The sequence below is a fragment of the Watersipora subatra genome, chromosome 2 (assembly GCF_963576615.1).
Source record: "Watersipora subatra chromosome 2, tzWatSuba1.1, whole genome shotgun sequence".
Classification (NCBI taxonomy): Eukaryota; Metazoa; Bryozoa; class Gymnolaemata; order Cheilostomatida; family Watersiporidae; genus Watersipora; species Watersipora subatra.
In genome coordinates, this window is record NC_088709.1 from 6,062,456 (window position 1) to 6,090,237 (window position 27,782).

At 34.4% G+C, this 27,782-nt stretch overlaps 1 protein-coding gene across 1 annotated transcript; it reads left to right on the top strand.

Moving 5' to 3' along the window:
* The first annotated feature begins 4,251 nt into the window (after window positions 1-4,251).
* LOC137387238 (cholinesterase-like) lies at window positions 4,252-15,673 on the top strand. The gene is made up of 7 exons (XM_068073577.1): window positions 4,252-4,416; window positions 7,196-7,386; window positions 8,356-9,253; window positions 9,613-9,846; window positions 10,792-10,867; window positions 11,441-11,600; window positions 15,318-15,673. Exons 1-6 carry the CDS (start codon window positions 4,260-4,262, stop codon window positions 11,598-11,600), a joined length of 1,716 nt encoding a protein of 571 aa, XP_067929678.1. The 5' UTR covers window positions 4,252-4,259; the 3' UTR covers window positions 15,318-15,673.
* The last annotated feature ends 12,109 nt before the right edge of the window (window positions 15,674-27,782 follow it).

Below are 27,782 nucleotides of genomic sequence, written 5' to 3' on the forward strand. Positions count from 1 at the left end.
ATAAATTTACTCAGAAGGCAAGTCCTGGCATCCTGTGCAATCCCCATATCTTATAGTACAGAATGTCAACTGGTGCAAAAATCACTTAATAGAAATGCTATCTCTCTCAGCAATCTTGCAGTCCTCAGAGTTAATGCAGATGAATGTAGTACATGAAAGGTGAACCGATGTTTAGTTAGAAGATGAATGAGCGTTTAGCGTCAAGTCTTGGATCACACAAATGGTTGTTACCATTTGCTACGCAACAAAACCAGGATTACCAAAATATTTGCATAAAAATCTTATCTCAATTGTATTTAGTCAAAAACTGTATGCATTTTATATTAAGTTAGTTATCAATCTTAGCTGATCTATTTTATAGTAACTCATTTCTTTCTCTCTTTCTAAAAAATAATGCGGTTAGGATACATGTACCTTAATGACAAGGCTAAAGAATTTGTATCTTTTGTCTAGGAAAGGCTGCCTCCATCTTTTTCATGTATATATCAAAGCATATCATTAAAAATATCCCCTCTTATCTTGGTATTTTAGATCAGACTAACCGACTACGATAATAGTTAAAAGTATGCATAAGCTGACCTTTGAACACTTTCAGATACAGTTACTGTTGCCTAGCAACAGTACAATGCAGCATACAATCTATTTTATAGTTTACTGCTTAGCGAAATATGTCATTTATGTTATAGATTGAGCATTATAGCGCACGGTTTAGTTTATAGCTCGAAGTATTTTGTAATGCGCAGTGTAGTTTAAATACTATAGCAAAGAGTCAAATAAAAATATTGCCCGCAATTTATTAAAAACGTGAATCTCACAAGATAACATAATCAACTGTGTGGTAAGATTCTTAAAGGCTTCACATGTACAAAGCAAGAAAACTGATTCTAATGACGTATGTACACTCTGTTCTACGCAACCGAGTCATGTTCCATACATATGCGCTTGAGTAACAAACATTTTCATCGTCATCAATCATTAACATTCTATCAATTCATCAATTTTAAGCTTGTATATGATTCATGGCTTGAAGCATGTTTATGATTTAACCTCTCCTAGTGTAATGAGGCACACACTCCTCAGGTAACACGCCAGTAGGTGTTCTGTCAGCCTCTATTTGGAGCTTGTACAAGGCAGCTCTCAGAGGCATATTAATGATATTTCTTCTAGTTTAAGCTGCTACTTGAAAAATTATGCAATTTCTTTTGATTTTGTAAACGCTTTTGAGTTTGTTATAAAAAGCTGATAGACATAAATGAATAAAAAATGAACATCAGTAATATCCTGCATGTTCAATATCTATGCATAACTATAAAACCCCATAACTATACTGATTTATTCTAGGAATGTTTAGTCTCAACAACTAACAACTAATTGGTTGCTTTACTTTTTATTTATCTGTAATTTTCTTGCATGCTAAAAATAAGCGTCCGTTCATTAATACTTTTTATTGTGATTAAATCTCTTTATTGCAATTAGCGGCAATAGGACATGAAAAATTATTTTTCTTGGTTACAAGCTGAAAACCTTATCTCTTTGTAAAGCTTTTTGTTTTATCAATAACAAAATGAAACATAATTTAATGCACATAACATAAAAGCACAACATCATTCATGATGACTGATAGACGATAAACTTTGTAGCATGAAGTTGTTTTCTTGTTGTTAAACAATACTGTTAGATATTTCTGTAGAAGAGTTAACTGATTGCACTGATGTCATTAATTTCACTGAATGTCATTCGTATTGAGTAGTCCAAGTCAGAACTAAATGAGGCTGCAGATTGCAGTAGATTGAAAGCAAGAAAGCGAAGAACATCAAGTATTATGGTAATGAAATTTTTTGCTCCGGTGACTATATTTACAAAAGAAGTACTTGTAAACAACACAACAGTTCAGGTAAAATAATTTTGTACACTGTGAGGGATGTTCAGCAATAAATAAATCAAAAACAACAAATATTACCCAAGCAAACAAGCTTCCAAAAATACAAGCAGAGTTTATAAATGTAAACTGGCTCAAATGACTGGCTAAGCCAGAGAAAGCTATAAAGGATACATAAAGTTAACTTATGAAATTTTACTTTTCTTTATTAAAATTCCTGTCTTCAGCGACTGCAACAGAAATAAAAGTGACCTTAAAACAAAGACTGTTAGCGACTGTTTGCCTTCTCAAAGTTTTTCAAGTTGTGTTAGGCTAGCAGCCAGCTCCAAACAATTATGATAACTTCATAATCCATCGAAGGAACCCGTTGGTTCGTGTTTTCCTTGCGCAAGAAATAACTTACAGTTGAATCAAAATGAAAAAGTGCAATTATTGTCATTGGTTTCAACTATTCCTGGCACAGGTGTGTAGATGATTAGTCAACTCCAATGTAAAATAGAAAACTGAAATGTCTTGGAAATATCTTCCAATATTTCTTAGCAATAACGCAGTTCAGTCATCCAATCATTGACCAACACAATCACCTTGAGCCTGCCAATAAATAAAAATAACCTCTGCTAGCGCGTTAGGTGTGCTAAGGTTAATTATCCGTGCGTGCGGTGGTGTTAGCGGTTGATCGACTTCCCTATGTCAAACTATGTTTACTGAAGTGTTGAGTGCGTTTGCGTGAATTAGATGAGGCAATAATGACTAAAGGCAGTCATTACAGATAACAGTAGATCTTATTCCTTTTACAGATCAACTGAAGTACATAGTAAAGGATGATGAATAAGTCAATTGAGTGGTCATCAATGATGACGTGGGGTCAGTGAAGAGCTGGTGTTGAATACCATTTCATGTTAAATAGACCACAATATAAGCCTCCGCAGAGTAAAAATGAAGAAGGTAACTATCGGAAGGAGACAACTTTTGTCAGTGTACCGTGTTAGGTATGTCGCCAAAAATATATGCCAGCTAATATTTGAAACCCTATCATATATATTGGACAGATGTTGAACGATATAAGCGCAATGATATCCGTTAGCAGCCCTTCATATGTCTAACGCTTGTTCGTTTTAAGCTTGTTCGTAAAAATTCTTTTCATCATTTCACGCTATAGTTTTGTAAAAAAGGCCTAAGATATGCAGTACATGCTTCTGTACCTAGTAAAGCCTTCGGTAAGTTTAAAGGTAAACTTACACTATTGAAATGATGCAAAGAAAAAAATATAAAGTAAATATAAAGCTACGACACCAAGCTTTACGTTGATGTAACATTTGCTTTTGTATACCTAACCAGTCTAGAGTTATAATAGTTTGAATGATATCATTTATTGGAACGCTTAAATTCAACCGGAACTGTGGTTGGGAAGTCTAGAGCTGCACTTCAACCAAAAGACCAACAGAATAGAGACGTGTAACGTTACAATTTTCACGTAGTAGCCAACAGCCGCGCAACTAGTGATGTAATTTTGGTCGGTATTTTTCTTCGTAGCCTTTTAATGACAATCAATTTTAGTCTATTTTAGTATTTAAACATCCTGGCAATCAGATCACCTCAAACATCAAAAAAAATTTCGCATGATAGAAAAATACTAACATTTCTTGATAAAATTTACTACTATTTTGTGCAAGTTCACCTTTAAAAGTTGACGTATGACTAAATAGAGACATGCTTTGAAAAAAACTACCCAACTTAAATTAGCAAGGTCTATGTAGGTCAGAAGCTAACATAGAGTGCTAGGGAGTATTAAAGCAATGAATAAAGATAAATTGTTTTGTTTTAAATTAATCATTATACTGCTTGGGTAGTTTTAGGGAAACTGTTAGTATTTTGTCAAGTCGTAAATTGCCATTTGCATAGAAAAAACTTTACCCATACACATGTATATAGAAACCTTGGGTATTTTACCAAATGTCAGTTAACCAAAGAATATACCATAAAAAAAAATTTTGCTCAAGGATTTACAACTTTTCATGAATATGTCATAACATGCTGTAAATCATAGCTATAGGCGTGTTTGCTTTGAATAACTTATGATTGCGTGGCAGTTTTCCAGCTTCCTGTTCTTGAGCATGTTTTATGTTGTCATAACCATTTCTGACGTAACAAATCCTTCTCGCTTGATTCCTGATTTTGGCAATCATAAAAGTATTCACAGCTGGCACTCAGCCATGAAGCGTTGAAACTGTTAATGTAAACCGCTCAAGTACGGTATTTACGCTAGCATTTACTACACTGGCACATGTTGACACACAGATCTCTTCTTCTCTCGATTGCAAAGTATAAATAGTGCTGGAGGAGACAAGCCTTTCATTCTCATTACACTAGTCATTGCTGAATGATGTCAGGCTTAATTTGGAAGCTTCTCTTAGCATCTGCCTGCTGCTCACTCACAGAGGTGGCAGCTCAACAGCTGGTTACTATTGACACATCCTTAGGACGAATCTCGGGAACTCAAAATTCTATTAGAGGCGATGAATATTCTAAGTTTCTCGGTAAGTTGTAACATTTTTTGTAAAATATTAGCAGGTGTTTAGTGTTACGGATTCACTTAATTAGTAATCTTCTTATTTGTTCAATAAAGTTGAAAATCATTTATTAAAAATACTACATAATTTTTTTTGTATTAACAAATTCTTTGTAAGTTGGTTAGTTTAGAAGAATATGTCTGTCTTCACATACAAACTATGATTTCACGAGTGCAGAAGAGGAGCTATGACAATAAATCAAATTATTGCGCAAAAGTTTTTTTAACTTTGCTTGGGTATGGAGCAAAAGAAAACTTACTTTTTCATTTTTGCCTTAAAGCAACATTATGTTTAAGGCAACTTGTTGCATATCGAACATAATCACTGTTATAATTTAAAATATTGTAATTTTTAAAAAATCTTCAACAGGTGTGACTAGCCATAAAAACTGAAAGCAATATCAAAAGTTAAACCGCAAAAATCCTTTAATTAATTAATAATGAAATTACTAGCTAGAAGAGTAAAGGTTGCATTTTAATTTATTTAAAAGTGTATTTTATAAATTTGTGTTAAAATTAAATTTGCCTAATTAGTGTTTTAAAATCAGCATTAAAGTTCAGCAGCAGTGAACAAGTTTGTATCGCACAACTTTTTTCTAAATAATTTATTCTAATAATATTAGTTTTATTCCACTTTTTGCATCAAATTTATGCAAAGCTTACAAAATCTCATTAAGTAATCATTGCTTGTTGCAAATATAAATACAAACTTTATAGATGTCTATTAGCATATAAAATATGCTAATAGTATAATTTGTATTGTTTCCTGTTCATTCTGAATAGACTCTTTAGCAGTCTATGTAAAAAGGTATGATATATCTGCAAATATTTAATGCTACAACAAAAAATTATTATCTTATTTTAAGTGCGTAGCATGATATGCATCAGAGAGGTTCAAAGGTCAGTCATAATGATCTGCTTTTAAATTGCTCACACCGTTAAAGTTCCATAAAATCTACCAATTTTTCAGTTTTGGTGTCATAAGCCTGTAGACTTGTTGGTCTTCTACAATCTATATAACACTTGAATCCAAGATAAATACAGATAAGAGAACTTTTATACAAAAGGTTGTAACAAGCATAGCAGGTGCTGCCAGTTGACAAAATTAGTTTCTAGGTCACAGCAGTGCTGAGTTCAAGGGAAGGGTTGTTATAACGATGCGTCATCAAATCTGTACTACTTCATTGTGAAAGTTGCACACAACACTTTTTATGTATTGAGTTTCGCTCACCGCTTCACTATCTCTGACTCGCTGAGTGAGCTTCTGCGCCTGCGTATTCTCTAAGGATTCGATTTACCAAGCTATTTACACTTTTCATCGTCGGTTTTCTGATGCTCAAAATGAGAAAAATTCATTAAATGGGAAACGGTGTCACTAAAAACCTTTCAAATGCAAGTATATGTAAACATAATTTTCAAATTACCTGATGGAGCAAAATTGACAATTTAGCATAAAGGAAAGTTTAGAATTTTGTCTAAATTTACAGTTTAGCCACGGCGGACACAAATTTATTATACAAATGGTTATAAAACTGCACTAATACAAGATGTCATTAGTGCAGTTTTATAAAACCAAAACTGCACTAATTTCAAGCAAATTGCGTAAAATTAGTACTGTTTTTGGTTTTATAAAAAGGTTTGTGCACACCTTAACATTGATCTCTCTTGCTACAGCTTGCTAATAAATAACTTTCAAAGACTTCAGAATAAAATTATTAGTATTTGCTCTCATCCTTCTACTGCACTTTATAGGAGGTGTCATCATCAGCTTTGAAAATGTCTAATTTCCGGTTCTGAGTTGTCAGAGCACGCGAACTAACGCTGACTAATCGTCTGTCAACAAGGATTAACAAACCAGTATTCTTTGCTGTTAGCATAATCTGTTTGCTAATCTTTAGTATTCATGAAAGGCAGCTTCTATTTCATAAACTCAAAGCTTAGCTGTATTTATTCTCAAGGCTAATACAAATTTGAACGACGCGGTGCAATGAAGAACTTTTAATGAAAGAAAAAGAATTTGAACCAAGAACAAGGAAAATAAATTTCTCTGTAAAAGATTGGGTCTGTAGTTGTAATGGTCTGTAAAAGATTGGGTCTGTAGTTGTAATGGTCTGTAAAAGATTGGGTCTGTAGTTGTAATGGTCTGTAAAAGATTGGGCCTGTAGTTGTAATGCTCGGTAAAGGATTGGGTCTGTAGTTGTAATGGTCGGCAAAAGATTGGGTCTGTAGTTGTAATGGTCTGTAAAAGATTGGGTCTGTAGTTGTAATGGTCTGTAAAAGATTGGGTCTGTAGTTGTAATGGTCTGTAAAAGATTGTGTCTGTAGTTGTAATGGTCTGTAAAAGATTGGGTCTGTAGTTGTAATGGTCGGTAAAAGATTGGGTCTGTAGTTGTAATGGTCGGCAAAAGATTGGGTCTGTAGTTGTAATGGTCTGTAAAAGATTGGGTCTGTAGTTGTAATGGTCTGTAAAAGATTGGGTCTGTAGTTGTAATGGTCTGTAAAAGATTGGGTCTGTAGTTGTAATGGTCTGTAAAAGATTGGGTCTGTAGTTGTAATGGTCGTAATGGTCATATATCTAGTCTTTTTTAGATGTTTAAAAGACACAGCTAGCTGTGAAAGATTTAATTTAACTCTAACCATTGCTGCTGGGCCAAAGTTAAAAAACGTTTTACTGCGCTGGTCTATAGTCTTTTACTACACCAAAAATATTTGATATTTTAATTGTTAATGAAAATTGATGATTGTAGGAATACCATATGGAACAGCTGAAAGACTTCAGAAGCCAGAGCCATATGGAAATTTTGCTTCAAATCCACTCATTGCTACTTCCTATGGCTCACCCTGTCCTCAGTTTAGTAATGGACAAATTATTGGCAGTGAGGATTGTCTGACACTCAACGTTTTTACTCCCAAGCGCAGGCGTCGAAATGGCCTCAAGGTATTTAAGTAAAAAGGCAATAACTAATTCTAAATAAATGTATATATACAAATGTATATATATGCATATATTATATGGGGTATTATACATGTATATAATATATATTTAGTATAATATTGTATAGTTATGTATATATAATACATATAGTATAATATTATGTACAAATATCCATATAAATATATACCGTATATGTATATATAATATATATATACACATATATATATATATATATTTATATGTATATATAGTCCAACTGCGGCTGATGAGTGCATCGGGCAAAACAAATTTGTAGCGCAATTACTAAAAGTTTACTTTCATCTTAATATTTTTTTCAAAAATATATATGTAAAATAATGGTTGTAAATACTCTTATATGTAACAATCATGGTTTTGGGAAAATCTTACTCACTCACAAACTCTACGAGACAGACAGACAGACATATAAACTTGCTGCGCATAAAATTATTAAAGGTGAACTTACACCAAATTGTTGTGGTAGTTGTAAGAAAGTATCAGTATTTTTTATCATTAAATTTTTTTTTGAAGGATCTGATTGCCAGGATGTTTCAAGATGGAAACCGATATAACTATATTAGAATTAAAATGCTCAGATCAATCGAAAGTGTGATTGTGATGTCTATAGTTGCAAAGAGACCGACTAAATAGAGACGAGTAACAATTCAACATAAACGCACTAGCCGATATCAACTAATGTAACGATAACAGCTAGAGATGTCAGTTCGCACATATTTTTCTGCTGAGCATTTTATTCACAATCAGGTTTTCTTCTCAATTTTAAAAAAAGAATTATCCATGCAATCAGATCACCTCACACATCAAAAACAATCGCAAATGTCAAAAAAATACTGATATTTTCTGATAAAATCTACAAAACATTTGTTCAAGTTTGTTTTTAAGCCTTACACAAGCAAAATTAATTTATAACTAATCTTGTCACTTTAATTACAGAGCGTTATGATATGGATTCATGGAGGAGGTCTAACAACAGGATCAAGCGATAAATACCCTCTCGATGTCTTAGCTGCCGCAAACGATGTAGTTGCGGTCTCACTAAATTATCGTCTTGGCGCATTCGGGTTTCTTTCTTCACCAAATGATGGACTGCCAGGCAATTATGGTCTTTGGGATCAGCAGCTAGCAATTATGTGGGTAAAGAACAACATTGCTGACTATGGAGGTGACCCCAACAGCATAACTCTTGTTGGAGAGTCAGTTGGTGCAATTGCCGTTACTTATCACATGATTTCACCAACAACTCCTCCAAATCTCTTTCACAGAGGTATAACTCAGAGTGGATCCGCTTTTTCGCTTCGATTTCAAGACATTCGTCCAGAGCCAAATTTTCAATTTGTGAGTACCACCTTTGGATGCAATGGTACAAGGGATGAACTCGCTTGCATTAGAGCCATTCCTATGAACTCCTTACTCGCTAGCACCCCGACGTTAATGTACAATCCTGCCATTGATGGTGATTTCATATCACCCCTTTTTGGGGAGCATCTCGTTCAGTTTACCAAAGATAACTATTTGCAACATGGCAGTCAAGGTTTAGGAAACTTTCTCAATTATGACATCCTTTCGGGTTGGAATACAATGGATGGGTTGGTTTACGTTCCAGCTGTAGAAGCTATCAACCGAGCAATAACTGGCCAAGATTTATCACAGGGTATCTCAGAGTTTGTATTCGGGGAAGTGTTTAAAGCATCTTCGAGAGGGTCATTCTCTGAAAGTGCAGATCTCATCACTACTCTTGCACTCCAATTTTATATGAATGAGCCAACTCCTTTGATCAGCAAAGGTCGTTCTATTGATGATCGTCGACTCGAAGCTTTTGTAAACTTTTTTGGTAAGTTCGATTATCAAGTTGTTAATTAAGTAACTAGGTTATGGTAGGTGAAAAGTGTTTTATATGTGGTTCTGCACAAACTTGCTAGATTTGCTGATTAGCCATGGATTAGGTTTGCAGTTAGGTTAAGTTATTACTTTATTGTATTGAAAAAGAAAAGATGTCATCCCAAGAACAGTTATAGCAACGATTTAGTAATGGTAATTTCTAGCGAAGAAAAGCTGAATAGTTTTTTTATTCTGATTAGTGCTTGTTTGCTCTCAGATGGTTTCCATTCTCCTGTTCTGCTGCCAACAGCAGTTTCCATTCTCCTGTTCTGCTGCCAACAGCAGCTGTATTGTAAATTGATTAACTTTTAGGTGATATTGGCTTCAAGATTCCTTCTATAACACACCTTCAGATCCACAGTAAGACAAGCTCCAGACGAACATATGCCTATGAGTTCACCTACAATCCACCTGGTAATGGACTATCTGGTTCTGCTGGGCCAGAGTGGTTGAATGCAGCTGCTAATCATAGAGATGAAGTCCCTTTTGTAATTGGAGCTGTTTTGGCACCGGAAAGCATATGTTCACATACAGGACTAGCTCGCTGTAAGTTTTTGCCTCTATTTAAGCCGATTTAATTACAGTGTCTTTATGATAGAGCATTTATAATTACAAAAATGTTCACTAGCTTTGGTAACTGAATGTTATTGTAGTCTCTCACTCTCCCTTCTTCCTTCTCTCACTCTCTCTCTCTCTTTCTTTCTTCCTCCCTCTCTCACTCTCTCTCAACAAACGCATTCTTTTGTTTTAACAATGGCTGTTTTGTGGTTTGGGCTTCACCACTGACTTCCTCCCAGCTCATTTTCCGCCTTTTACCATCTGTTAGTTTCTATAGTTCTCTCCACTTGATGCTATGCTTTCCTACATTGCTGTGTCTCAGTCTGCCTTGATTTATTTTTTCCTTTTTGTCTGTTATTTTAGTAAAGTTTAGAACACCTTTATAATACATTTATTTTTGTCTTGTAACATCATACTACTTATTTTTTAACTATTTGCGTTTTCAAGTTTACTGTGCAATTAGATTATTTGTGCTCTTCATAATATGGATGACCTCTATCATATTTCACTAGTAGACTTACTTAAAATAAGTGTAAATTTCCTATAATATTTTAGAAAACTGTAAATTATTGATGTTATGTATGGATAAAATTATGATCGATTTTTCATAGTTTATTAGAAAAAACTAAGCTTTTCAATATAATATTTCAGCCTATAAAATTGCTGAAAGAGTTTACAACTTTACAACAACAACAACACTTTACGAGAACTCTACAACAAGCCAGAAGAGTAGACTTCATTTTTCTTAAACATTTTTCTCATATACTTCACCTCATCTGTGCTCATTTTGGTAAAAGTGAAATAAGATGTCTTCTACACATGAATGGTGTCTTAAGTTTTGTAAAGTTGAAACTATTTGAGCAACACAAACTGTAGGCTTTGCTAGGCTTTGTGAGTAGTCATAATGCAGGAAGAAATACTTTTATGTTGTAGGTGGGCGATACAACAGAAGAGAGGAGAGGTTCGCCACTAATCTTATGAACCACTGGACTAGATTTGCCAAAACTGGGTAAGTTACATTATTTTACCAAAAATCTCGTGCTAACGGGCCGTTGAAACCAAGAAATTCTTTTCCATTTAGCTCATCACTAGGAGTACATAGAGATGAGGCGGATAAAAGCATATTTTTATTTCTTTAACTTTCAGGTAGATGACAGATAGCTAGGTGTGGTCAAGTTATAATTTCTTTGAGTGGTTTTTATGGCTTTTTTTCTAATAAAAGCAGGCTTACTAATATATTTACCTGAAAACGTATTTCACTATCATTTGTAAGAGGTAATCCAGCTCTTACTGAGTGACTTCAGTAGCTGATTAGCCCTCATTTGTTTCTGTAGGTAAAATAATCATTGGTTTAAATGTTACCAGTTATTGTGCATACGATGTAGATATCAAAGAGAGCTGTTTTCAGCAGCCTAAAGAAGAAACATTTATAAAAAATCATAAAGATTACACAAATAAAGTAAAGCGAACGACAAAAATTGTGTTACGTCAAAACTTTTTGTTCGAACCCTCTTTAGGTTTAGGCTATTTCAATTGCTTTATAATCTCTAATTATTAAAGGCTGTGCACCAATTTATTGCAGACGACTCAACAATAAATTCAAACAGTTCAGGTTCCGAGGAGGCCAGTCTTACATGAATTTGAACATAAATGGAACGAGACGCGACACATACCCCCGTAGTGCAGCGCATCGCTTCTCAGCTGGCCTAGATGAGATAGCGCTGCGAGCTCTTGGCATTTAGGTAAGTTAATATAAAGTTGTTTATAGAAAAGATCATCATTTTTAATTCAAAACTTTATTTGTTAGCCAATTCATTTTAAGAAATTCAATTTTGCTAGCCAACTACGGCTTAGACACCGCCAGGCTAATATTTCCTATAGTTTACCATATATGTATTATTATATATTATATAAGTATTATTATATATTATATAAGTATTATTATATATTATATATGTATTATTATATATTATATATGTATTATTATATATTATATATGTATTATTATATATTATATATGTATTATTATATATGTATTATTATATATTATATATGTATTATTATATATTATATATGTATTGCATACAAGTGCTTGAGATGAAATCACAAAATGTATGTGGGTGAAACTAACTCCTTAATTTGTAAAATAAATAAAAATGGGCATATATATATATACATATGCATAAATACATATATACATTGTATGTATACATATGTATATATATATATATACATTGTATACATATATATATGCATATATATATATATATATATATATATATATATATATATATATATATATATAGATATATATATATATATATATATATATATATATATATATATATATATATACATATATATACATATATATATACATATATATATAAGTTATATTTATACACATTAGTAGAAAGAGTGCTCAATGTTTTGAGTAAAAACAGAGCTGATATAAAACTATATGTAACTCATAGCAGCCTCTGCAATGATATGTAAGTTATAGCAACCTCCAAAACAATTTATAAATAACAGCAGCCTCCTAAATAATATATAACTTATAGCAGCCTTCTCACTGATATATAGATAATTGCTACCAACTATGTGAAATTCAAATTATAGCATTTTCTCAAGTGATCTATAAGTTATAGCAACATACTTTATTATATGTAAATCAGAGCAGCCTCTCAAACAAACAAGTTATAGCAAACTCCTAAATGATATAGATTACGGCATCTTACTAAAGGGTAGGTAAGCTGTGCCATGCTATGTAATGTTTCCATTGTGACTATTACATAAGTTACAATGGTAACATTCTAATTTATGTGTAAGTTGTAGCAATCTGCTAACTGGTAATCATTATTTTTGCTTACTCATTGAGGTATGAATTATTTTTCCTTCAAATTGATATGTAATTTACAACAACTATCTAGACATTCTCCAAGTTTTGACAGTTTTTCTAGAATGCATATATACAAAGTATGATAAGGCGATGAATATATATTGTATGATACCATATTCTCCTAAAATTTCCATAAAAATATATAATAATTAGGAGGTGAATAAATATATATATATATATCTACAATGTAGATAAATTAGACCATATAGGAGGCTTACCCATATATATTTGCGTTAACTCCTAATCCCTTATATTCCGAAACCTCCTAACTGGTATATATTTATTCAACTCCTAACTCTGAAATATGGGTATATATATATATACATATATATATACATATATATATAAGTTATATTTATACACATTAGTAGAAAGAGTGCTCAATGTTTTGAGTAAAAACAGAGCTGATATAAAACTATGTGTACTAAAAAAACTACAAGTTTTGTTAAAACATTTTATTAATTAAAGTTTTGTGCGTTAGGCTTGCACTCTTCAGATAAAATGTTAAAAATAAATATTCCACTAGCAGTAATATAGTATAAAAGCTAAAAGCCAGAGTCTTAAGTAATACTGTTTCTTAGCAGGAATTTACTGGCATGACGGCAACTGGATAGCATTTTGTTGCGCTTATCTACGCTTTAACATTACTGCTAGTGGAATATTTATTTTTAACATTTTATCTGAGGAGAGCAAGCCTAACGCACAAAACTTTAAGTAATAAAATGTTTTAACAAAACTTGTAGTTTTTTAGTACACATAGTTTTATAGGCTATATATGTATATATATACATAAAATGGAACTGTATAAATTATAACATGAAATGGAGCTGTATAAGCTACTAGAAATGTTGATTCGGTACTTACATCTGTATCTTGATTGTGCAGTTACTAGGCTGTAGGTCTATAATTATACATGTATATGCATGAGTGTGTGTGCGTGATTAATATACATGTATATACATATATACATCTATCTATATGCAGATACATGCATATTTGGATAGATATATGCTGGTTTTGCTGTTATTAATAATTTTTCAGCATTTGCAAGGTTTCTGTAAGGTTTATCTTTTTAGAATCCACCGTTTAATAAAATCACCTAAATTTATGAAAACTTCAATCACCAAAAATAGGTCCATTTATAAAACAAAACGAGTTGATATAAAAAAGGTAGGAATCAAATTCAAGATAACTACATGTACTTGTAATCTCTACTGCAGCAATAAATGTTCAGTATTTTAAAAATTGACCCTTTATAAGTATAATTTGAAGTTCAAAGTGCAAACTTATAAATTATCAAAACAAACATATAGCATGAAAATGAATTTCTGCTGATGCGCTACTATAACTAAAGCAGTTCAATATCTCTCACCCAAATTGTCTTGAACAGTAACTTAACCTTTGAACTAAATACTGTTAGCTCGGCACCGGCAGCGGCACTGCAGTTAACAGCTTCTTGTTACTCACTAGCTTCTTGGGCTGCATGGAAACTCAATGACGGAGAATAATTTATACTAGATGTATGCCTTCAGAAGCATTTTATTGTTAAGCTGGAAACGCAGCAATAGCCAATAGCAATGCTCACATAAACATGCAGCCACAGTAGCAGACGTTTAGGAATTTAACTCGGTGCTTCAAAACCTGGTTGGTGCTGTCCATGAAGGAAATCCTCTTTTATGTCCAATTAGATAACATTGCTGTACATTTTACTGGGCATAACTTATTTTAAAGTCCTTGAATAGTCATTAGATTGAATAATGACACACATAATAAGCCATCTCTGACACCTTTATAGTTGATATAAATAATGACACACAGAATAAGCCATCTCTGACACCTTTATAGTTGATATAAATAAAAAAACGTGATTACTATTATCCCCTATGGATAGGCCACAGCTCAGATATGTTGTACATAACATTCCAATAATGAAAGCATACGAAACTGTTAACTTTTGAACCCCGAGGTAATCTACTTTTATTATAATTTGTGGTTATACCTACTTACTTGGTTACTGTCTACTGTTTTTATAACTCACAATTTGTAGTTAGCTGTTTAGTGTTAACATATATTCAGCAGCTAAAAGAAATCTGAACTGGTACAAATCTAAATTTCTTTGTACAGCTGCAGTTACGGTTTGCGATCTACATGTACGTGCACATAACTCACACATCAAGTGGCAAAATATATAGAAAGTTGTTAAATTCATGCCCAATGAGTTTTTCCACTATTTTAAAGAGCCAAACTTAAATCTGAAAAAAGAAATAACGTCATAGAAAATTCCAAAGAATGTGAAACTTTTCATGCTTTTCGTACTTTTCGTGATTGGTGAGTTTTGGTTAAATTGTTTTTTATAAAACATTATCTAATCAGCTGTGCAATCATAGTCAGCGGTAGTCAGTAAATAATAATAATAATTTCTGCAAAAATAAGGAAACAAATAAAAAATTTAATTTTAATAGGAACACAAACAATAAAATGTATAAAGATTGTGAGCTACCACAATTTTTTTAACTAGATTTTCCAAAGTTTATCCACCTTCTACTATTTCGTGTTGCAGGTGTGCTTCTGGTTCTGGATCGCCAATACTGAAATCATCTTCTTCAGAGATTATTCACCAACCACCAAGAATGTCATGTGATGTTATCAGATTCCAGAAATGATGCGGTAGCGTTGAGCGAGTTGTATAGACTAATTTATAGCATACAGACAAGTATCATGCAATTGATATGCAATATAGTCAAAGACTTTGATACCTTGTGTCATGGATGTGGCCCCATACCAAAGGTTTGAGAAAACTTTGGTTTAAAATATTTATTCATACTTTTTTCATAAATGAAGCATTATTGCTGCCTGCGTTTCTTAAAGTTGTAAGACAATGTTTGCTAAATATGGCAATAAACTTTGTACACCGAATGGTGAACAGGCTCTCTTCCTTCACTTACTCTCTAATTGTATTGTAAGGTTGTATGGTTTGTACTGTACCGCCGTATACCGCCGTATGTCGGCGGTCTCCTCTCGGCGATTAATTGTCAACTAAGTGCCCCATCAACGATTGGCATTGGCAAGGCAACGCAGATATGTCCGGAAAGATAACAGCTGTCAAATTTTTCCGGTCGTTTGCCGAGCATTTACCACACCCGGTGCAATGTGTACCACACCCGGTGCAATGTGTACCACACCCGGTGCAATGTGTACCGTTTCTGTGATGCTGATTGGCCATCACTGCATGCTCAATCTATATTTTCTTTCATGACAGTTACTGCGGGGTTAGTACTTTATCGTTTTTGCAACCATATGTTATAATGAGAAAGCTATGCCGCGAGCTATCCGCTAAAGTAAGGAGGTTTATGATAGTGGAAACATTGATATCACAGACGATCACTAAATGATTGTGAAGTTAACTCCAACATACATCGAATTGGTGAGAACCAGGCTTCATAGTTGTCAACTGTACTTACTTTGCAGTTATTATGCAAACTATGCATGAGATCTGCCCATGTATAAGTTCATGTCAATTTAAAATAAACAAATAGTCAAAGAGTGTATTCCGTTTGCTTTTTATACTTGTTGATAATTTACATGAGCACATAATTTCAAAGTCAAAGTTATACGCAAGCTTTCTTTTTATAAATCTATTTCTAGCTGAGTCCAACAGCAATAACATAATGTTATCAAATGATTTTGTCAGCTTTTTATTCTAGATGGTTTGTTTTCATAAATGTTTTATTTCTCATTATATTATATATATTATATACATGTATGTATATATTATATTATATGTGCCAAAAAATATTACTAAAACTAATGATTCTTATTTGATACTAAAATATAATATATCTTTTCATGAGATTAGGAAGCAAAGCTTTGTTATGCATTCTTGCTATCTTCTTGGTATTCTTATTAAATTAAAGCCGAGAGTTGTGTTCCTCTGCCATTTTAGTAACATCCTTTATGGTATGATTTGGCTTAGTCTTATCATTTGGAGTACTTTTAATTCTGTAACTCAATTTGAGAGCAAAAGCTAAAATAAGGGCTTTCCAATTAACATCCCAATATTCACTGACATTTATTGTCATATGTTCAGTCTTTCCATCAAACTGAATATTCGCTGTTGATTCTCGATCTTGACTTTTGACGCTATCCGGGTACTGAGATATTGGTTTTCTTTGAAAACCTACTGATTGTCCGGACTCAAAGCAAGGCTGCATCAATTCTTCATAGTCCATCGAGTAAACTATATCATCCATATTTTTTATCTTGCCAATATAATTATTATGTACAAAAACACGGGAGTCATAATGAGTAGCCAGTTGGTCAAAGTGCATGAGCACATCGGGTGGTGATACGTAGCGAACAATCACTCTAGTTATTGGAGTTGTAAGATTCTTTTCTACGGTAAATAGTATTTCGTTATTTTCACATGAAGTTATAAAATAGAACTTTACGCCTTCAGCAGCACTCAGAGGAGCTCGTTTAATGTTAACAGAACGAAAAGCGCTTAACACGGCAACATCTCGGTTTGCGGGTGTCTTCAGAATTTGCTCAAAAGGAGGTATGGGAACTGGGGCTATGTTTTCTTTTTTGCAAATTATTCTAAATAAAGAATCATAGCTTGAATCACAAGCAACTACATTTAATCGGTTAAAGTCTTTGGACAGTTGTTCGTAAACCTTTACAGCAAGGATGAAACTAAATACTTTAGTCTGCCACCCTAATCCTGTTTGTGTTTGTATTAATAATCTTCCGTGAGAAGGAACCGTTGAAATCCTTGCCTTAAGAATATCATTAGTGATATAATATTCTTTTATCATACGGCGTGAAAAGTTAAATTTGATCATGTACATTTCCGTGCCAACCATGTCCGTGATAGCAGATCTGGTAACCCTCCCATAGCCTAAAGCTTGGCAAGTCACAATTGTATCGTCATTTCTGAATTGGCAATTTTGAGCAGAAGCTAACGTATTTGCGCCCGTTACACTAGAAATGCGACAGGAACCTGTCATGTCGCATATGATAAGACTCAGTGGTGTGTTGTCTATGGCATCTCTAATAACGTAATAGGTTTCAAATACATTAGTTTTGTCATTCCTGTGATAAGCTATTTGGTTTAAAGTAAAGTTATCTCTGCCATTAAGTTCGACCCCATGTAGGATCTCTGGTAACATGTGGTAGAAACTTGTGCTTACTAAGGGTGTCGAAGACCTCCCAGAAGAACAGGCTGCTTGTTCCAAGTCAAAGTCCTCATTTTTGTCATCCGATGCGCATTCTGATTGTAGTGCTCGTTCTGGTGGAGCACTATCTTGACCGCTCGTGCAAGGCGCTACATTTGGGGTTTTCGCTCTTATCACACCTCTTCCACGTCCTCTACCACGTCCTCTACCGAAACCTGCTTGCATGTTTTTGTTAGGTTTTATTTACGCAAAAAGAAGTCAAATGTAGCCAGTACAAAGTTTCAAAATTCTAATAATTGGATTGTTTGCATTTTTGGCATACAAGTAAAGAGAAAATCAACAGGAATATTAACACAATATTTCTGTTGTTTACAGTTGAAGCCTTTACACAGTTGAAGCCTTTACACATTTCTCCTTTTAGAAAAACTATTAGCTGTTAGAATACCTGCTGACTGCATAAGATTTACACAAAAGTTTTTAAACCAACTTTTAGAAAGTTTGTTAGTAGCCAGTTGTTATATCATATGGATAGTCATAGCAAAAATTTTAGGAAAAAAACTCCCTTGCGGGATGTGACACTAGTTTCATTTGGTAATTTTATGCAAATTCTTATGCTCGTAAAAAGCGCCAATGTAATTTTTGTTAGGGTCAGGGCTTAGCCTCAGGTTTTGCCTTTGCGAAATGCAATGGATACATGTGACCGCGTATGTGCTTTTGAGGAATATGCTGAGTGAAATAGTATCTTCTTGTAGGTTTGAGAAAAGTATACGTATAGCTGCTTAAGAAAGCTATGAGAAAAAGGCGTTGAGGCATGATTTATGTTCGCTGATGGACATTTGCTGCCGTGTTTGTTAGAATTATAAGAGCTAATTGCTGTGACTCGATTGATTGACTAATTGATCAATTCTGACTCAATTTCGACAATTGATCCATTCATGCTAAAAAAAGATTTTCTTCAGGTAAATCGAATGATAAATTATTTTAGGTCGTAGAATGTTTGCACATTTAACCTGAAGAAGTCATGGAATGTGCAAACACACACTCCCCGACCTCTTCACCTAGAAAAGCTATTTTGTTTAAAAGAACAAAGTCTAGCTTATTTCTCTAACTCTTCATTATTCACCAGACAGTCTGGTCTTCATAATGTATAGCTGCTTCCTGTGTGCAAGTTTGTGGTGTCTCTGTGATAAACCACTCCAGGGCTATTTTTAGTAAGGTCCACAGGCTTTGTACTGATATACCTGTTTCTAGTACAATAGCATTTGTAGTCGGATGCCCTCCTAACACCACAATTAGGCATTTTGTGACTCAAATGACCGAACTACTGATCCGAAGTTAGTGTTCTAACGACTGAACCAGTTTTTGTTAAACTAGATAGGACAACTGGTAACATCATCAGCTTATTTCATTGAGTATTTTTAGTTCCCAAAAATGTAACAAGCTTGACCATCTCATGTCCTTTTTATCAACACTTCAGTGGTCAGCATTTGGCAGAATCTATTATCTAGCTATTATATTGTTGTAAGTGAAAATTATAGAACATTTTTATAGCCCTCTCAGCAATTATTTGTCGACCATGTGCCCCCCTAAACCAATGATATCATTGAGGCAATTCGGATATATCAAGAAAAATTATAGTTGTCAAACTTTCATGATAGTTTTCTAAGCCCCCACGGCAGTCCCACTGCAGCAGACCCACGGCAGACCCACAGCAGACCCACGGCAGACCCACGGCAGCAGACCCACTGCAGACCCACTGCAGCAGACCCACGGCAGACCCACTGCAGCAGACCAACTGCAGCAGACCCACTGCAGCAGACCCACGGCAGCAGACCCACGGCAGCAGACCCATTGCAGCAGACCCACTGCAGCCTGTGCAATGCGTAGCATGTCAGTTATGGTGATTGAATGTCGAAGATCCTCAGTCGGTATGTTTATTAATGATAGTTGCTGCGGGACTAGTATTACAGCATTTCCCCGACGGCGATCCTGTAATGAGAATGCTATGCCACCAGCTATTTGCTGATGCTAAAGAATCGGTTTATGATAGTGTGAACATTGTTATCACGGATGATCACCAAACTATTGTGTGATTAACACCGATGTACTGGGATATAGTGTGACCCAGGCTTTAGCCTACTTGTTATTGAACTTCTTAAAAAGCATAGATTTTAGCAGCAGAAAATATTTAATACTTTGTTTATATTACTTTTAAGTTATTATATATTACTTTACTTACACTGTATATTACTTTTGTTTATACAGTGTAAGTAAAGTACTTTGTTTTCTTTTAAACTACTGGATCTAATAGCAGCACACCTGCTGCTTCGGTCTAGTAACCCAAATAGCTGTCATTTGCATGTATGATTTTAGTTGCTCGCTCATGTATGAATTGCATGAGATGAACGCAATTGTAGATAGGAATTGTCAATGTTTCCACTGGTCCACAGCGGCACTTCAGTGTATGGGAGCATAACTCTAAGTACTTATTAATGCTGCAATTTAATGCATGAGGGCATAACTCATGGCTGTTATTCATACACAGTTTTTTTTTCTAGTTTCACTTTGTTCAAACGATCATGTTTGCCCAGTTTAAAAAGGCAAACAGTATTTGTACCAGAGGTGCATTTAAGGTGACAAATATTGTGAAATGTGTTCAAGGCTGCTCTGGTGGAACGTTTACCGAGCCCGAACCGATAAAAGTTGTGAAACTAAGAAAACAATTCATTTTATTGCTATTTATTAATTTTGTACCTTTACGCCCACGTTAGCTTTTTAGTTTAGTGCTTGATTTGAGATTTTGATCACATTATGATTTAATATTCAGAGCTGCGGTAGAAAGTTTAGTGAAATGACCAGCAAGACAGTCTTCGTTTATCTACCAGCAGATTTGCTTTATAATTGTAAAATAATCACCAAAAGTAACCTCCAATTACACTGGTCAAGACAAACTATATAGTGCAAGAATATATTTTGAAATGTTGTCAATGAAGGTAATTTAAAATGTTCGAGAAAAGCAGTTGACAATCTTCTAGTGCATAATTAGTATGATTATATAATTAGTATGATTATATAATTAGTATGACTATATAATTAGAATTATTATAAAATTAGAATTATTATATAATTGGAATTATGATATTATTGCGAAAAGCTGCGCATAATTGAAGACATACAGCATAAAAGTCTATACATCTAAGCATGAAAGTCTATCAGTGTTTGCTTAGCATGGTCAACATTGTGATTTGTCAGTGATTTAGGAATATTATAATAGATCAACCACCTTTAGAGTGTTCAACAGTTTTAGCAACCACCTCAAACAATGCTTTTACTCTCTAAAATTATCCTTCAATTTAATTATTCAAATGGTTCTTTACTGTTGGTCAGCCTGAATAGATTATCTTTCTAAAAATGACTGCAAGTGAGCAACTTTTCCATTAACCAAAGCTAATATTTGCAGAGGCCTATAGAAGTTATATTTGGCAAACAGATAATTAATTTGACCTCTCATGACCACCACACAATAGAAATTTGATAGAACTGATAGAACTGAAGTTCTTTTTGAGATCATAAAAGGGGTGTAGCAACAATGGGTGTAGCAAAAAGGGGTGTAGCAACAATGGGTGTAGCAAAAAGGGGTGTAGCAACAATGGTGAGGCACTCGCAAAAATAAAGATTAAAATAATAAGTACAGAAGAGGTGTGTGTAAGTTATCTTCTCCTCAGTCAATGACCAAATTGGCAAAAAGGATTGATGAAAGAAACCTGATAGCTGCCCTACAGTTTTAAAAGTGATGTTTAAAGACTGTCGTTGCAGTAGACATGCGTTGTTTGTGGGTAACCATAACCATGCATCTGTGTAAATAAAAATGTTTACAGTACTCAAGGAATGCAGAGACTATATTAACAATTGTCACAAAAAAGGGGTCACCATTTGCTACTTAATCAAAGGTCAAGGTTGCCAATCGCAATAGGCTGAGGAGTACTTTATTTAGAGCAGACAACGCATGTCAGTTCCTTGTTACCGACGTAAGGAAGACATCCAGCTTTCTTTTTACAGTACATCCTAACAAAGAAGAAAAAGCCTTTATCATTGTTATCACTTTTTCCTTGAATGTGTTCGGGGGTTGCATCGACGCATTCAAATGTAGAGGAATGGCTGTGGCCTGACTTCTCTGACATCAGATAGCCTAACAAGCAAATATGTAAGGTTTGAAGTAAAATCTAAAGCTTTAGTCATTTGAAACCTTTCAATATTTGCTAGCAATGGTAAGCTGTAAGTTTTTTCTTCGATTAAAAAGATCAGGATATAAAAAATCTTTACTGCATTGATACTGCAGCAAAACATTTTAGGAATAGAGACTGTGAACTCAAAAATCTATGGTTAAGGTCAAGGCTGAAATTAGACAGAGACTAAAAAGTTTAAAGGTTAAAAGTTTTTGAAATATCATATTTACTCTAAATTTAGTTTTTATTGTAGCCACTGGAGGACATATCCAGGTTTTGTCAAAATTTATGTAACTTTTATACCTTTTAAAACTATTTGGTTCCAAAAGAACCCGCTTATTTTCAGTGGAGTTAATAAAAATCTTGTTCTTTTTAGGTTCCCTAGTTAAGCTTTCATTGTAATAACCTCAGTCACTACCAAGAGTTCACTCTGAGTGCTTGGCACAAAAATAATATTAATTATTTCATTTTGAAATATGTAGGTCCACACAAGCATGCTTTTTACTAATGTACTTCTCACTACTGCCATATTGTAACTGCAACTGACTTAGCCAATATAATATACTATCAACCTATGCTATCAACACTCCCTGCTGTTGACAGTCACAATTTAACTATACAAGTGCGTTGGCAGACGGCAGGGATTACGTGTTTGTCACAATTTCCATTTCCATAACAAATCCATAATTCATTTCCATATTATTTCTATTTCCATAACATTTCCATAATTTATTTCCATATTATTTCCATTTCCATAAAATTTCCATAATTCATTTCCATATTATTTCCATTTCCATAACATTTCCATAATTCATTTCCATATTATTTCCATTTCCATAACATTTCCATAATTTATTTTCATATTATTTTCATTTCCATAACATTTCCATAACTCATTTCCATAGTTTTTTCCATTTCCATAACATTTCCATAATTCATTTCCATATTATTTCCATTTCCATAACATTTCCATATTTCTAAAATAACATTTCCATATCCATTTCCATAAAATTATGGAAATATTTATGTTTATAAAAATGGATATGGGAAAGTAAACATTTCCATAATATGTTTAGCGATCCCTGGCAGACGGGCGCGTTGTGAGGGATCATCATGTGTAATAAGTAATCGGACAAATATTCCAAACTGTGGCAGTGGTGCAGTTGGTAGCATACCTGGTGCCATGTCAAATGTCTGAGTGGGAATCTCATGCCGAACATTCTCTTTTTTCGTTATCCACTTGTGGCTTTGGACAGATGAACAGAGGGATGGACAGTTGAACGGACAGTTGGACGGATGGACAGATGAATGGACAGACGGATGGACAGACGGATGGTCAGACGGATGGTCAGACGGATGGACAGACGGATGGACAGACGGATGAACAGACGAATGAACAGACGGATGGACAGACGGATGGACAGACGGATGGACAGACGAATGGACAGACGGATGGACAGACGGATGGACAGACGGATGGACAGACGGATGAACAGACGGACAGACAGACGGATGGACAGACAAATGGACAGACGGATGGACAGACGGATGGACAGATGGATGGACAGACGGATGGTCAGACGGATAAACAGACGGATGGTCAGACGGATGGACAGACGGATGGACAGACGGATGGACAGACGGATGGACAGACGAATGGACAGACGGATGGACAGACGGATGGACAGAGGGATGGACAGACGGATGGACAGACGGATGGACAGACGGATGGACAGACGGATGGACAGACGGATGGACAGACAGGGTGCTTATTATAGCACAGAATAAAGTGAATTTTGCTACTCCGGCTGTTAAGAACTTTATTGAAGGTCTAGTAGCATAGTAAAATAAGAAGTAGTTTTTTATGAATTCAGTGCTCTCTTGAGTTGTAGTTTTTGTGTGTGAAACATGTGTCGTATTTAGTTCAACTATTTTTTAAAAAAATTACATTTTATGTGAAACTGGTGCTTGTCTGACAGCATTTGAAAAGTTCCAAGTTTTATTCAGATTAGATTTTAACATTGATGTCTACCTTCGTACTCCTTGGTCCAGCCTTGTGCGCATGTTCTTTTAGAAGGTATCATCATCACGGCCGCTCTATCACGAGTGTAGCATCTAGCGCATGGTACGCTTTTTAGGGCTTTATTGGAAGCAAAGATTCCAAGATTTTTGGAATGATACGCGGTTTCTGCCATAATAGACCCATCCCAACTTCCACCAGAGTAGAACTTGTTAAACTCCGGATCATATGGCATGCACTGGTAGTCGACCCCGCCGCCAGAGTTCCCAGTCTTTGCACCTCCAGTGAAACCTACAAAATCAAGTTTGCCAGGGTTGGCTACTTGCAGTAAGAATGGTAGATTGGTCGGGCAGCTTTGACTAAGGAACACAAACTGATAACTAAGCTAAACTGATAACTGATAACTAGCACACAAGTCTCAAATTTTTGTTGCTTAGCAGAGAGGCTTTCAAAATCTGTCTGTAAGTCCAAATTTGCTTAAAGCACAGATAGTTGATTAACGCAGAAACTTCAAAGAAGAATTGACAATTGACGAAGAAAATTTATGAAATAGTTAAATACCAGATATGTTTTTCATGGCTAGTGAATGCTAGTTTGCCTTCTCAAATCGTTAAGAAAGATAGTACACTAAAATGAATTTCTTTCGATGATCATAAACTCACACAAAATCACTTATGTGAATTAGATTTAGAGGAATTTGCAATTTGAAAAATCAAATAGTTTGTAATTGGTTTGCTGTTGAGCGACTGCAGGATATACTTTGACTAATTTAAAGAAATAAACTCCAGTTGCTTTATTTGCTTTCTATGATCTTGCCAAAACATATTCAATTAAAAAGTCATTAAAAAATCATTAATCATCAATCATTAAAATCATTAAAAATCATTAAAAATCACTAAATGACATAGAGTATTAGTATGGCCAGTGGTATAAACTAAATGACACAGAGTATTAGTATGGCCAGTGGTATAAACTAAATGATACAGAGTATTAGTATGGCCAGTGGTATAAACTAAATGATACAGAGTATTAGTATGGCCAGTGGTATAAACTAAATGATACAGAGTATTAGTATGGCCAGTGGTATAAACTAAATGATACAGAGTATTAGTATGGCCAGTGGTATAAACTAAATGATACAGAGTATTAGTATGGCCAGTTGTATAAACTAAATGACATAGAGTATTAGTATGGCCAGTGGTATAAACTAAATGACACAAATTATTAGTAAGGCTAGTGGTATAAACTAAATGACATAGAGTATTAGTATGGCCAGTGGTATAAACTAAATGATACAGAGTATTAGTATGGCCAGTGGTATAAACTAAATGACATAGAGTATTAGTATGGCCAGGGGTATAAACTAAGTGACACAGAGTATTACTATGGCCAGTTGTATAAACTAAATGACATAGAGTATTAGTATGGCCAGTGGTATAAACTAAATGATACAGAGTATTACTATGGCCAGTTGTATAAACTAAATGACATAGAGTATTAGTATGGCCAGTGGTATAAACTAAATGACACAGAGTATTAGTATGGCCAGTGGTATAAACTAAATGATACAGAGTATTAGTATGGCCAGTGGTATAAACTAAATGATACAGAGTATTAGTATGGCCAGTGGTATAAACTAAATGATACAGAGTATTAGTATGGCCAGTGGTATAAACTAAATGATACAGAGTATTAGTATGGCCAGTGGTATAAACTAAATGATACAGAGTATTAGTATGGCCAGTTGTATAAACTAAATGACATAGAGTATTAGTATGGCCAGTGGTATAAACTAAATGACACAAATTATTAGTAAGGCTAGTGGTATAAACTAAATGACATAGAGTATTAGTATGGCCAGTGGTATAAACTAAATGATACAGAGTATTAGTATGGCCAGTGGTATAAACTAAATGACATAGAGTATTAGTATGGCCAGGGGTATAAACTAAATGACACAGAGTATTACTATGGCCAGTTGTATAAACTAAATGACATAGAGTATTAGTATGGCCAGTGGTATAAACTAAATGATACAGAGTATTACTATGGCCAGTTGTATAAACTAAATGACATAGAGTATTAGTATGGCCAGTGGTATAAACTAAATGACATAGAGTATTAGTATGGCCAGGGGTATAAACTAAATGACACAAAGTATTAGTATAGCCAGTGGTATAAACTAAATGACACAGAGTATTAGTATGGCCAGTGGTATAAACTAAATGACACAGAGTATTAGTATAGCCAGTGGTATTAACTAAATGACACAGAGTATTAGTATAGCCAGTGGTATAAACTAAATGATACAGAGTATTAGTATAGCCAGTGGTATTAACTAAATGACACAGAGTATTTGTATAGCCAGTGGTATAAACTAAATGATACAGAGTATTAGTATGGCCAGTGGTATAAACTAAATGACACAGAGTATTAGTATGGCCAGTGGTATAAACTAAATGATACAGAGTATTAGTATGGCCAGTGGTATAAACTAAATGACACAGAGTATTTGTATAGCCAGTGGTATAAACTAAATGATACAGAGTATTAGTATGGCCAGTTGTATAAACTAAATGATACAGAGTATTAGTATAGCCAGGGGTATAAACTAAATGATACAGAGTATTAGTATAGCCAGTGGTATAAACTAAATGATACAGAGTATTAGTATAGCCAGTGGTATAAACTAAATGATACAGAGTATTAGTATAGCCAGTGGTATAAATAAGGGAATTAGAGCTAGGGCTACAAGTTACAAAAAATTTTAATTAAACGGCTATGGATTATTTACTGGTATTACAAAAAAAAATTTTTTTAAAGTATTTATGTAACATATTCCATATAATTGTTACTCAAGTCATAATATCCCAAAGTTTTAAAAAAGCATAACCATGATTTTAGGGCTAAGGTTGTTAGTAGGAAATGTCAGCCAACTGCTTGATGAAATGCTTTTCTGTATGAGCTAAAATGGTACAGGTAAGTTCATAGAATGTATCCTACATGTAGTATACATGTGATATACATGTAGTATACACGTACATGTATGTCCATAGAATGTATTCAACTTGTAGTATATATGTATCTCTATACATCTAAGTCTATATAATGTATTCAAAAGGTAGTATACATGTTGATGTAAGTCCATGTAAGTAACAAAAGAGGTATTCCACTATTTTTCAAAATTTTGCTATTTGAAGCATTGAGCTAGTATCCTTAAAACGCTAGTTGCAGGCTGGGTGCTATATCCCTCTTACTAAAACATTGATAGAATGCTGACCTTGGTAGATCAAGCTAGAGTCGCTGCCACACGTAGTTCTCCCCCATCTAGTGTAAACAGCCGCTCCTTTCCCTAGGGATGCAGAAGAAGCGCCTGGAGGCCCAGGCGGCCCAGGAGGCCCAGGAGGCCCAGGAGGCCCAGGAGGGCCAGGTGGGCCCGCAGCTCCATCCTTTCCTGGTAATCCAGGTTTTCCTAGATAAAATAGCAATAAATACAAGCTAATGTATAGGTGGTGGTGGAACATACAAGTGCCGAAAATAAACAGATCAAACTCACCATCCTTGCCAGGTGGTCCAGCCAGTCCGGCCAAATCACCTACAACAAA